The following is a 15,007-nucleotide window of genomic DNA, read 5'->3' on the forward strand; positions in this document are numbered from 1 at the left end:
ATTATATGGCTGTTTTTTTACCTATGCATATAGCCAAATGTTTCCAAAATATTTTCTTCAGTTTGTACCACCTTCTGAGGTTAGTAACAAATTCCTCTGCTAATTCAGAAACACTTGTTTTATCTTATTTCTTTGAATTTAAGGAGTAACCCTTTCTACCATTCTATGAATTAAAAAATAAACCCATGATCATTTTAACCATACAATTTACAGTGCTTACATAACAGTTAGTTGGCAAAATAGAAGGTCAGCTTTTTTCCAGGTTGGTATAGGAATTAAATGTTTTGGATAAAATAAAGAACTACACTTCAAGTAGCCAAGCAAAGGATACTACTTAAGTAATAAAAATAAATAAATAAACGACCAACATAAGTTTTAAAAGATATGTGAATCAACAGAATCTTAAATTCTACTTCTTAAAAAAATCAAATAGCAATAATAAAAGATGTAATTGTAGAAAGACAAGACAAAAAACAATACTTATCAGTCCTTTCTCCCTATTATTCAGACAAGATTAAAAGGATATTATAATATGCTAAAGCAAACCATTTTAAACCCTAACAAGTACTTCTTAATATTATTGATTAAAAACTCTAAAAGAAAAATCAAATAAAACCAAAAAGACCAAGCTGTCTCTAAACTGTAAAAAAGCAAAATGTAAGAGGAAGTTTAATGATGTTCCCATAATAAAAACTTAATGAAATACTAAATTAAAGTAATAAAACTTTTTTAAAATCACCATTCTTTAAATATATAAAACATGTCTTTCTTTCAAAGATCTGATATCACAACATCACAGATTTTCACAAAACTGAGTCACTAACCTGTATTTTTTCATAATAAATTTGCAGTTATATTTACCTTCAGATCCCATGATGAAGTGATGAATATCAGGGCCTGTTGACATACGAGGTCCTTGACAGCTTTTTTCTATTATACCTCTAGGTGTTACCATTTTTATATGAACCACCTGTTTAATACAATGCATGATATAAATTCTACACATTTGTTAGTGAATGTTGTGTGTGCGTGTGTACACACACATCCATATACATTTATAGAAAACACTATTTTTTAAATACTGAGGTAAGTGATAAATGGTGACGCCCTTCAGAATTTTAATATCTTTTAGCAATTCTTAGACTAAAAGTAAATTTTATAAACTTTCAAAGAGGTAAAAATCATCTATTATTCTTATTGGTTTAGGTAGATTCATCATCTTAAGAACTTAAAAGCACATTTCTTTAAACCAAATTTAGTTTAGAATTATTCATGTGGCAAAAAAACTGAAGGATGGATAAAATAAACAATGATCATATTTTAATAGGTTCATTCTTTCATTTATTTAACAATATTAGGAAAAACTATTTCATGTCAAACACTGTTCTAGATGCTTAGAATTCTAAGAAAAAAATTCTTCTTGCCTTCTCTCTTCCTTCAACTTACCTAATCTGCCCATTTAGGAGGAAGTGGTGAAAAAAACAAATTATTAATTATATCAGGTCAAAACTAGAATGAAGAGGGAGATCCAGTGATTGAGTTAAAGAGAGGGAGAGAGACAAGTGTTTGATATAGCTGTGAGATATGTCTCACACAGGTGAGAAAGTAAGTACTGGGGGAGGGAGTCACTCGAAAATAGTTCCTGAGATCCGAATCAGAAATGATTAGGTAAAAATCTAATACGTTTTTAGAATGGTTTTTGGACAAATGAATAAAAACGGTTTATACATTGCTAAAGAAAATAAGCAGAGGACATCGATAAGAAATCTACAAAATAAGAAATAAAAATTGCCAATGAGATCATTTAAAAGTTTACATTCACTAGTAATTAAATAAATAAAAAATTAAAAGACAAAATATGGAGTCCAATAAAATAAATATTCTCATAGTGCTAGTGGAAAAGTCAATTGGCATAAACTTCTTGTAAGAACAATTTGGCTGTTAGGATTCAAAGACTTAAAAATGTGTAAACATCTTTATCCAGGATAATATAAACATTTAAAAAGTATCAATAACATAAACACTTAAAGTCTTAAATTGCTGGGTGTTAACTATAAAGAACCAAAATTTTCATTAAAGATTTGATATTTCTAGCAATGAAGATACTGATGAAAATGTGGGAACGTTAGATTTGAAAAGCAAAGCTAAATAGCTCTAAAAATAATGTTAGGAACATCACTTTAATGGTCTCATAAAAAGTTATTTTAAATTGTTATCAAAATATTGATAATAAGGGAACTAACATTTATGAAGAACATACTACACACCAGGGACTCTGCTAAGAGTTTTCATTTTATGTTCTTCACTTATAATAATTCTATGCAGCAATTGTCATTATTTTACATAGGAGGAAACTGAAATTTAGAAAGGTGAACCAATTAACACAAAGTCATACAACTAATCACTGAAAAAGCTACAAATGGAACAAATGATACCTGATTCCTAACCAGAATGCCCATAGTTACACTAACATCACAATAACTTCCAGAGCACTGGCACTGGATCAGCTAAAGCAAAAAATAGAGTGCACATAAAACATTAGATATTATACTACCACTTACTAGAACATTTTCATTTGGGCTCTTTAATTCTATATAGAGATTTTTTTTTTCAACAAAATAAATATAAAATCTCCTAAGGCAAAAGATGTAGCAATGACAAGATCACCTAAATAAGCTGACTAAAATCTTGGTGGAGTTGAAGGTTGAGGTTCCATGAGGCTTATAAATAATATTTGTATCTTTTATAAGTCGGATATTATGAAACATCTAGGAAGTTCATCAGTCATTTGAAAAGGAGCACCCTTAAGTAAAGATCACAGTTGTGTCCTTTACTGCTTTTATTATACATAATTGACATTACTATAATCAAAAGGGATATACTTCTGGCGGACTCTACCATTCTACTCAATTTTTAAAGGCTTTAATCACTGTACAATAATCTCTATATACTAATCAATTATTATACGATAACCAGAAAAAATTTACCAGGTCTTCGATATTGCCATAGATATTTTTCTTCATGCCTGATGCCCGAGTAGATACCCATCCTCCCACAGTGCTGAATTCCAGAGAATCTGGTTCATGACCTGTACAATAACCACTTTCTTTAAGCTGAAAAACAAAAATGTAATGTTTTACTAGTGAAAATGGTCCTATTTCACACATCACTCAACACATTAACTCTTCCTACTTTAAAATTCCCATATGTCACTGGAATTTGGACTCATTAAACCCTACATAGAAAAAGAAATACTTTTATAATACTGATCAAAAAAATTTTTAAGCTTCTGTCTAGAGGAAAACTTTACAAAACTGAAAAATGTGGTCTAAAAGACAGTTGAATTTTTTACAGGTTTACTAACCAATCTTACTCTTTATATACTTCTATTTTTAAGGCCAACTATCATCCCTACTTTTTTTTTTTTTCCACAAAGAGATCATTTAAATACTTATGGAGATCAGATTATGCTTAAATAACTGCCAATTTCACCTAAACACTTTCAATAAATAAAGTACTTAATCTCTTGTTCTCCCTACCCTAATATAATATGCAGCAGGCCTGCAGAAAATCCAAGCAAATTGCCTGTACTTAATTCTCTCAAGGAGTCATGTGTTTTAATGTACAGCCATCTGGCTAGGTTTCCTGCATGTAATACTGTCATTTATTTGGAATGCAGATCATACATTCCTGTACATTAAATAGTCACTTGTTTCTCATTTTTTTATATTAGCTTGGCTTTACCATCTGCACAGCACCTGAGGTTGAATGGATGCCCTCTATTGCAACAACACCAAAGCCATTCCACTGAAATCATTTTAAAGATTCAGCCATCTCATGTCAAACAGTACAGACACCACCATCTGCATACCCACTGTCGACTGCACTCAAGCCCATCAATCTGTGTTGACCATTTGATAATCATCCAGTTAAGCAACTGCTTCAATTTTTCAAGTAAGCCATGCATAGATGTAGAATATGTCAGCTATGTTTGAATCTATGTATTTAAATACAGTATGAAAGCTGTAACCTAAATATCAAGAGCCTGTTAGGTTAAATATAATTTGTTAGCTCTTGAACACAAGCAATGCAAATTATTTACCTTTTCTAGTTTTGTTGCTCAGGTTTAAAAACACATCAATTGTTACAAAATAGGATTTTTTTTCACTAAATATTCAATACATTTATTTAATTTTAAGAAGTTAATAACCAACCACAAGTAGGTAGCTTAAATAAATGACTGAACAGGTTATAATAAAGATTGTCAGACTTATATTTCTTCCCTAACTCCCAATCTATATTCATATTATTTGCTCCCAAAAGGTTACTGTCACTCAAATTTTCTAAAATTAGGAGAAGAAAAAGAAAAGACATTCATGGAGAACTTAGATGTGCTAGGCACTGCACAGGGAGTTTTCAAATATTCCCATGACAAAATCTCCACATTACCAATATAGAAGAAACCATTAAACAGACATTTAAAACTATTTCTATAAGTGCAGAGTGCTAAAAAGTACATACAAGTGAGAAAATTACCCAGTATCAAAGAAAAAAATAATCCAAAAGGATCACAGAATAGCCTAGGAGAAAATATCTGCACAAGATACATCTGATAAAGGACTTGTTACTCAAAATACAGAAAGACCTCTTAAAAACCAACAATAAGAAAACAACTCTACTAAAAAATGGGCAAAAGATCTAAACCAATACCCCACCAAAGATAGCAAAAGATCATATGAAACACTGCTCCATATCATACGTCATCAGGGAAACGTGAATTAAAACAAGATATCACAACATACCTATATGACTAGTCAAACATCAGAGCACCAACAACATCAAATACTGGTGGGGATGTGGAACAATAGAAATTCTCATACATTGCTGGTGGAAATGCAAAATGGTACAGCCACTTTGCAAGACAGATGGTGGTTTCTTATAAAACTAGACATCTCTTAACAGACAATCTAGCCTCTGGGCACCTTGGTATTTACTCAAAGGAGTTGAAAACTTATGTTCACATAAAAACCTGCACACAGATGTTTACAGTAACTTTATTCATATATTGCCAAAACTTAGAAACAATCAAGATGTCCTTCAGTAGGTGAATGGATAAACTTTGGTACGTCCAGACAATGAAAAATTACTCAATGCTAAAAAGAAATGAGCTATCAAGCCATGAAAAGAAATGGAGGTCCCTTAAATGCATATTACCAAATGAAAGAAGCCAATCTGAAAAGGCTACATACTCTGTGATTCCAACTTTGTGATATTCTAGAACAGGTAAAAAACTATGGAAACAATAAAAAGATCAGTGGTTGCCAGGGGTGGGTGAGGAGAGAGATAAACAGGCAGAAGAATTTTTGGTAGTGAAAATACTCTGTATGATATTATAATGATGGATATGTCATTATACATTTGTCTAAACCCTAAGATAAACTATGGACTTTGGGTAATTACGATGTGTCAATATGGGTTCCTTCTTGGTAAAATATCTACCACTCTGATAAGTGATATTAATAATGTGGGAAGCTATGCATGTGTAGGAGCAGGAGGCATATGTGAAATCTCTGAACCTCCCTCTCTCTTTTTGATGTAAATCTAAAACTGCTCCTAAAAAAGTTTTTTATGTTTAAGATGAAATAAAGATATTTTCAGACAAAGAAAGGAGAAAGAATTCATCAACAGTAAAGATATGTTAAAAGAAAGTTCTTCAAGTAATAGGTAAATAACATCGGATGGAATTAAGGGTACCTGAAAGGGTAACTAGATGGGTAAATATATTAAAAAAATTTTATTACTCAAATATCTTTAAAAGACAATTGTTTCAACAAAAATAATATATTGTAGGCTTTACAACATGTAAAAGTAGAAAATGACAATAATAGTACAAAGGAGGCAAGGAGAGAGGGAAGTATAATATTGTAAAGTTCTTATACTAAACTCTGAGTGTTATAACTTGAAGGTAGACTGTTTTAAGTTAAAGATGTATACTATACACCCTAAAACAACCCTTAATAAAACAAAAAGTTACAGTTAATAAACAAAGGAGAAAAAATGGTATAAAAAATATTTAATCCAAAAAAGTAAATAAAGCAGAAAAGAACAACAAAACATACATATGAAATACAGGGAGAAAAGGAACAAGATTACAGACTTAAACTACATCAATAAAACACATTGAAGGCAAATGATCTAACACTCCAATTAAAAGGTAGAGATTGTCAGGCTAGATGAAAAGGAAAAGGCCCAATTTCATGCTTCCATAAGAAAAGCACTTTAAATATAGAAACACAAATCAACTAAAAGAAAAAAGAATGAAAAAAAGAAAAAGAAATATCATGTTAATAATAGGCAAAAGAAAAATGGAATGGCTATTTTAATGTCAGATTAAGTAGATTTCAGGCCAAAGAATATCATCAGAAAGACAAAGGGTCATTTCATAATGGCAAAATGGTTCATTAATTTAGAAGTTATAACAATCCTAATCATTTATTCCCCTAATAACAGAGCTTTAAAATATGAAGTAAAAACTTATAAAACTGCAAAAAAAAAAAAAAAAAAAACTACAACGATTGCTGGATGTTTTAATTCCCTCTCTCAATAACTGATAGAACAGAAAATAATTAAAAACATCAAAGGCCTGAACAACATTATAAATCAGTTTGACCTAACAGACAGATGATTCTAACCAACAGCAGAAGACACATTCTTTTCAACTGTACATGGAACATTTACAAGATAGACCATATTGTGGGCCATAAAACAAGTATCAATTAACTGGAAAAGATTCAAGTCATATAAAATATTTTTTCTGAACACAATAGAATTAACATTGAAATCAATAACAGAAAGAAATGTGGAAAAATCCCCCAATCATTGGAAACTAAATGATAATTTGTACATACTCATGGGTGAAAGAAAAAAGTCAAAAATGGAAAATATTTTGAAATAAATGAAAATGAATGGACATATCAAAATTTTAGGATACCACTAAAGCAGTAGTTAGGGGAAATTTACAGTAGTGAAAGCCTAAATTTAGTGTATTGAAAACCTAAAAGAAAAATAATAAATTTCCCCATCTTCTACCTTAAGACACAAAAAGCATTTGACAAAATTCGACTTTCATTGCCAACAAAAGGTCCCTGCAAACTAAGAAGGAGCTTCCTCAACTTAATAAAAGACAACTACTAAAAAAACCTCTTACGGTTAACATCATAATTAATGGTAAAGGACTGAATGCATCTCTCCTAAATCAGGAACAAGAAAATGATGTCCACTTTCACTTTTTTTTCAGCATTGCACCAGAGGTTCTAGCAAGTGCAATCAGGTGAGAAAAAGAAATAAAGACACACAGATTCAAAAAGAAGGAGCAAAACTGTCTTTATTCAGAGGCCATGATCATATATGTAGAAAATCTGAAGAGAGCTACAAGAAAACTTTTAAACTAGTTAGTGAATTTAGAAAGGCTACTAGATAGATATAAGATCTCTATAAAAAAAATCAATTGTATTTCTATATATTCATAAAGAACACTCAGAAATTGAAAACTTTTTACCATTTACTATAGCGCCAAAAATATATATAATACTTAGAGACAAATCTTATTTAAAAAATATTAAAGATCTGTACACTAGAAACCAAAAGACACTGCAGAAAAAAATTATATACACCTCAAAACTACAGATATTTCATGTTTGAGCCAGAAGAATCAACATTGTTATGATGTCAGTTCTCCCCACACTGATGTACAGAGTTAATGTAATCCCAATCAAAATCCCAACAGGCTTTTTTTTTTTTAAACAGAAATTGATAAGTTGATTATAAACTGCACATGGAAATGCAGAGAATCTAGAACTGCCAAAACAACTTTTATAATAAAGTTACAATAATCCAAACAGTATGGTACTGGCATAAAGACAGACAGCAGATCAATGGAACAAAACAGAACTAGATGCACATATACATAAACAACAGACTTTTTTACAACAGTGCAGAGTCAACACAATGAAAGAATGATAGACTTCTCAACAAATGATGCTGGAATAACTGGATATTCATGTGTAAGCAAAAAGAAAAACCTTTAATCCATCCCTCATACCGCACACAAACATGAACTCAAAAATCTTCAAAACTCATCGTGTGGATACAATCTAAATGCTTATCAACGAATGAATGGATAAAAAAAGATATGATTACACACATACATATAGACACAATGGAGTATTATTCATTCATGAGAAAGGAAATCCTGCCATATGTAGTAACATGAATGAACCTTGAACACAATATGCTAAATGAGATAAGACAAAGACATGTACTGTAAGGTATCACTTATATGTGGAATCTAAAAAAGTCAAACTTGGAAGGAAAAAGGACATATCCAGAAAATATTTTTTAAAAACTCTTGAAACTCAGTAAGAAAATAAACAACATAATTTACAATTTGGGCAAACGATATGAACAGACACTTCACCAAAGAAGATACATGGATGACAAATACCCCTAGAAAAGATGTTCAACATCAGAAGTCATTAGAGAAATGCAATATTAAAATCACAATGAGATACCATAACACCTGTACTAGAATGACTAAAATTAAAAAAACTAACAAGTATTGGAAAGGATGTAGAGAAACTGGACCTCTTACACAGTGCTAGTGGGATTATAAAATGATGTAATCAGTCTGGGAAACATTTGGTAGTTTTTCAAAAAGGTAAACATATACTTACTATTTGATTTAGCCATTTCATTTCTAGATACTTACCCAAGAGAAATGAAAGTATATGCCTATACAAAGACTTGCACATGAATTTTCACAGTAGCTTTATTTGTAACAGCTAAATATTGGAAATAACCCAAGTGTTCAACAAGTGAATGGATAAACAAACTGTGGGCAATCTACACAATGGAACACTACTGAGCAATAAAAAGGAATAAACTATTGATATATGCAACAATATGTGTGAATTTCAAAATAATTATGCTTAGTGAAAGAAGCCGTCCTCTCACTCTCCCCCTACAAAAAAGTATAAGATTTGATTTTAATAAAATTGTAGGACATTTAAACAAATCTTCAATGACAGAAAGCAGATCAGTGATTGTCATGGGCAGGGTAAAGGTAGGTTGGAGAGGATTATAAAAAGGCAAGAGCAAACTTCTGGAGTTGGTGCATATGTTCATTATCTTGATTGCAGTGACGGTTTCATGGTTGTATTTATATATCAGAATTTATCAAGCTGTACATTTTAAATGAGTGTAATTTATTGTATGACAATTATACCTCAATGAAACTATTAAAAAACAACAAAACAAAAACAAATGACTACAAGAGTTTTAGCTCGAGCTGCCCAAAGAACTAAATTTCCATCAACTGAGAATGAGAAGTCTATAGAATAAGCAAACTGTAGAGGAAAATGAAAATTCAACTTTTAAAATATTGAATTTATTTGAACATTTTGTCTAAAATGTCCATTAAATATGCAAGTGAAGACATCAACTAGGTATCTGGATATAATAAGTCTACAGTTCAGGAAAGCAGCCTGACATGACGATATTAATCTGGGAGTCTTCAGCATATAGAAGGAATATTTAAAGTCAGCTGTGCTAAAATGAAGCAGACAGTGCTCAATAAAAATTAGTGGAATGATAAAAGTTCTTAAGTACTTTACATTACTGACTTACTCCATCCTACAAAAAACCTCATGAAACAGGAATTATTATTTCTGTTCCAGAGATTAAGAAACTAAGGCATAGGGAAATGAGCCCCTAAGCAGGAAAAAATGTCGTCACATATCCCCAGACTATTAACTAATAAAATAAAGTAGCCAAAGATTTAAATTTGGTAAGCCTAGAAACAAATTCCCAAAATCTATAACTGACATATTAGTGACCTCCTTTATAGATATTAAATTCAATGTCATAAACAAGTTAAAAAGATTAAAACCTGTGCTACCCAACTACTATATTTGTGTCATTTTAAAACTTCTAGAAGGAAAAAGCAGTATGTTTTAAGCTGATTACATCAGCTGAAGCAGAAACTGAAGGACACAGAAGTTTAAAAGAGAAAGAACTTGAACTGAGGTCAAAACAGATGTAGAAACTATATTACTTTCTATTAGAGGCAAAAAATAAAGTTCTGTATTGGCATTTAGAGAAATGAACTAGTAAGTAAAATATCAGAAGTTTCTAGTCTAGAAAAATTTTAATTTTAACAATATAAAATTGGAGATACGAAAGACTATCTTTTGTTATAAAAAATTATTATGCTGATAATACCTCATTCAGGCATAATGGAAGGCTAATACAGGACTTTTTACAGATTTTTTTCATTAAATACTAATAGTCTGTCCACTGAAGTGTATTATAAACTATAATAATTAACCAATCTAATTACCTTGACTTATATAAAACCTTGACTTATTAAAGATCTTTAACAATGCCTCAACAAACATGCTCCATTTTATTCCAGGTCTCTCTATCTTATTGCATTAAATAAAAAATAAAGACAATGAACAGTTTTAATACTTTTTTTCAAAGCTTTTCATCTAGAAATTTTCACTGGTATATCAACTTTATTCAACTTTTTACCAAGAAAGAAGGAAAAAAATAAAAGTAAGATCAACAAACATGTCACATACCCCTTAATGTCCTATTAAAAAGAGGGAGGTGGTCTCAGTAACCCACGTTGAATAAAGTGGTAAGTACATCACCAACAAACTAGACTTTCTAATTTTTATTTACAAAAGCTGAGTTATAGTCATCTCAACCATTTTTGAGGAGGTTGAAGGAACTGATACATGTTAATAATTACCTGCTTAGAATCCATGAAAGAAATCTAAAATGTTCCAAAAATTCATTAGGACCCCCAAAAAAGTATATAAGGACTCAACGAAAGTATATAAGGATCCCCCCAAAACTATGAGTTTCACTAACTATATAAGATGACCAGTTATCAATGAAATTATACACTGAAAAGTTCAATAAAGAGCAAATATCAACATCTACCTAGTTGATATAATTTATCATCAACTTCTGAGAATTCTATATCCAATTTGTTCCATCATGCTCTATTCTCACTACTTTATTTCAGGTCACTATCGGCAATTGCCTGAATTATTGCAGCATCCTTCTAGCCTACCCTACATGCCCCATCCATCTTCCACACAATAATCCAAACTAGCTAAGCAGAAAGGTAAAGTTCAAACTTCTAAAATGGGCTTTATATGAAGCCCTTTAGGACCTGACCTCTTTGTATTTTCCTGTGTTTATCCTACCACCACTCTATGTACACCCACTAAATATACAAACACCAAGAATATGTGTTCTCCTATCTACACACACTAGACCTGAGCTTTATTCAGCTATCGGCAGGCCCCCCAAAGCAAGAGTTGCCTTTAAAGCCTCTGCACATGCTGTTTTCTAACTGGATTGTTCTCCCCATCCCCATCTCCTTTTTTTTGCTAATTCTTTCTCATCCCAAAGTCTCATTTTAAATGCTCCCTTCTCTGTGAAACTTTCTTTGCCCAACTCCTTTCCTCCTAACCCCATCTGATGAGTCACACACCCCACATTTAGCCTTTATCTAGGCTTCTCACTGAATCATAAATGCCTATTTACATAACTCTTTGTCATAATATAACAAAGCTATCTAAGGGTAGGGGATGGTGTCTTAAACATTATTGTGCCCTCAATCCCTGACACACAACAGAAACTGAACAAATTTATGCAGTGAATGTATTGTGAAAGGTCCTTCATTCAGAGGGGACACATAGCAGTTTTGAAAATCTATATTAAAAAAATAACATACCTGTCTTTCCAACTCTTGTCCTGTTATGCCAGCCTCTACATGAGCTGTCAGATTGTTCTCATCAACCCAGAGGATGCGATTCTGTTGCAAAGGAAGAAAAAAGTTTTATCTCTATGAGCTATTAACATTTTCTCAGGAAATATAACTTCCTAACTCAAAGCAGCAACTGACAAGAGAGCAATTTAGCAAGTAGGAATACCCACACCAGAAAGCTACACTTGTCTCTGACTATACCCCAGGACAGAAATAGTAACAAAGGGAGCATATTACATAGGAGTTTTAAAACGTAGATCCTGTTTTTATTCAGATATTAATTTGAATTAAACTCTACCTCTTACATTAGGTAAATTATTTAACTAAGCTTAGGGTTTCTTCATTTGTAAAATGTGGATAGTAATATCTACTTACACGGTTGCTGTAAAAGTTAAGTGACATACTACACATAAAAAGCTTAGCATACACAGTTCCTGGCATTCTGTAAATACTATCTGCACTACTGTTAACAGTCAGTAATCATATCTAATTTAAGACTATCAGAAGAGGGATGCCATGAGATTAGAAAAAGACACGTACAAAGACATTTTAATACAGTAAATGGCATCACTGCTTTACTTTTAATACAAAATAGGATCAAAGAGGCCAGCTAGAAAACAAAGCACGACCTGGCCTCCTGCCAAAAATAACAAACAATATCATCGGGCTCAACTTACCAAATGCATGACTATAAAAAAAAATGTTTTTAATTTATTTGACCTAATTTTTATATATATATGAATCTTGATGAATTATTTTCTCCTGTTAAGACTTCTTTCTCTTTCTATTTGGTTGAGCAATCAGATAATATATAGGATCTTCTTCTGGATCCCAGAGAAGCTTTCTTAGCATTTTGAAATGTTCAATTTTATGGCAACAACTAATACAGACAAAACTAGTTAAGAATAAAAAGGAAAGAAGGCAATAAATACAAAAATAAGTCTGCCTATATTCCACATTTGAACACAAATAACTGCAGTGCTTAATTCACAGGGCTATGATAAACATTAAATAAGATGATGTCTGTGAATGTACTTATTGTTCTGTGTTACATAAAACTATCATTACAACTATACTCTCAAAATAAGATAATAGCAATTTCAATATAATTACGGCAAAATCAGGCTTTTGGTCCCATGGCAGCTAAACAAAAGGAAGTTTTAAACTATAAAATAAAAAGAATTTAGTAATCTGATGGTACCTTATACTATAATAACTACAATAAAAACAAGAATCAGCAGATTGATTCTTAAGGAAATTATATACTTGTGCTAATTATATGCCTTGTATCTACCAGGGGTTCAAAGATACTTTTGGTAGAACAAAGAAACTAAAGGAAACAAAGAGAAAAAATACATTTACAGGCACTCACAGAGAAACCTAAGGAAAATGTATTGGTTACCCTATTACATCCACTATATATTACCTCACAAAAGTTAACAACAAAACAAAAACTTTTAAGGCCAATAGGTCTTAGTATTATTCATTCATTCATTCATTTACTTATTGTGGTGACCCTGGTTAACAAAATCCAGTAAGTTTCAGCTGTACACTTTAACAGTAAGGCACATATATGTTTACACTGTGTGTTCACCTCCCATAGTTAGATTTCTTTCTGTCACCACATATTTGACTCCTTTTACCTGGTCTACCGCCCCCCTCCCCCTGCCTCCCTCCCTTCTGGTAACCACTAGTCTATTGCCCATGTGTATTTAAGTAGAAAACTGACACAATTAATTCTAGTCATATGTTGTACATACTGTATCAGAAGTACACTGTGCACAGTAATGCAAGCTATAACTTACTGATTTCAATGTAAATGACAGTTATAAGGACCACATATCTATTATAATATTTGAGAGTTGAATGTTAAAAGGAGTGAACATGAAAAGGACAAACAAAAAGAGACTCATGGACATGGACAACGGGGGAGGGGAGGAGTAGGGAGGAAGGAAATAAATTAAAAAATAAAACATTAAAAAAGAGGTGTGAACATAGGTTTTTCTACAAAATAAATGGTTAAAAACCTGGCATTTAAAATTCTGCCACAGAATTTTAAGCATCTACTCCATGTAAAGACTTTTACTTATATTACCCCATTTAATCTTCACAATAACCTTTGCAGTATTATTGTCTCTATTTTACACATTCAGTCACAGATTCAGAGGTAAATCTGTATATAGTAAGGTAAAGACCCAGAATTTCAAAAACATTCCAAATCCTATTCCAAAATAGCCTACTTTTAAGCTATCATCAAAGAAAACTGCCTTTTCTTAAAATCTGGGATAAGGACAAAAGTTGATGGGTAATTTTATAGTTGAATAATCAGGCTGTTATTGCCTAAACTTGCTTATCAATTTTAGCAACACTAAAAGTGGACAACCAAGCTATTATGTACCTCCTGATGTGATGTGACATAGAAAAACATATCATTTATGAGATACTCTTGCTTAGAATACTACTAAAAGCTATGACTGAATCTAACTAGATTTTATATCTAACTTCAGGTTTAGACACATACAGAGCCTTGAAGAAGAGTTAAATGGTACCAAGAAGAAACAACAGAAAAATTCAAATATGACATGTTCTACACTACAAATAGCCTAGTTTCTCCAAGTCAGTAGAATTCAAAAGGGAGAATAGGGCTTCAGATAAAATGAAACTTAGGGGAACAACTGAAAGCTAACATGGGCCTTGCCTGAATCTCCATTTAAACAAATGAACTATAAAATAAAGATAATTTTGAGATGGCTAAATAATATGAATGTGGATTGGATAGTAAATGATATAAGGATTTACTTTTAACTTTGCCAGGAGTGATAATAATACAGTAAGAAAATGTCCTTTGAAAAAGAGATACACAGAAACATTTAGGTTTAAAGTAGCATATCAAGATTTGCTTTAAAAATAGTAGAGAAAAAAGAAAGAACCAATATGGCAAAATATTAAGAATTATTTAATCTAGAAAATGGGTATATTATTCTCTCTACTTTGGTGTCTGAAAGAATTTCAAAGTTACCAAAAAATTCTTTTTTATTGTAATGGAGGACTATGTAACCAAGAATACTGTTGACTATATGAAGGTTAAGTCCATACTCAAATTAAAACTTTAGCATGCTACAGTGTATAACTCTCAGACCACAATGAGCCAAAATTTCAAAAAAT

General features: G+C 31.5%; 1 protein-coding gene across 1 annotated transcript in view; it reads right to left on the reverse strand.

Annotated features, from left to right (window-relative positions):
• The window catches only part of AGPS (alkylglycerone phosphate synthase), a 108,105-nt gene that overhangs the window by 57,515 nt on the left and 35,583 nt on the right, over window positions 1-15,007 (reverse strand). Inside the window, exons 8-10 of the mRNA XM_016152598.2 lie at window positions 11,810-11,890; window positions 2,988-3,113; window positions 862-970 (exon numbers count right to left, since the gene is read on the reverse strand). Of these exons, the coding sequence (XP_016008084.2) occupies window positions 862-970; window positions 2,988-3,113; window positions 11,810-11,890 (316 nt within the window). The remainder of the gene's footprint in view (window positions 1-861; window positions 971-2,987; window positions 3,114-11,809; window positions 11,891-15,007) is intronic.

The sequence above is a fragment of the Rousettus aegyptiacus genome, unplaced genomic scaffold, assembly GCF_014176215.1.
Source record: "Rousettus aegyptiacus isolate mRouAeg1 unplaced genomic scaffold, mRouAeg1.p scaffold_m13_p_2, whole genome shotgun sequence".
NCBI lineage: Eukaryota > Metazoa > Chordata > Mammalia > Chiroptera > Pteropodidae > Rousettus > Rousettus aegyptiacus.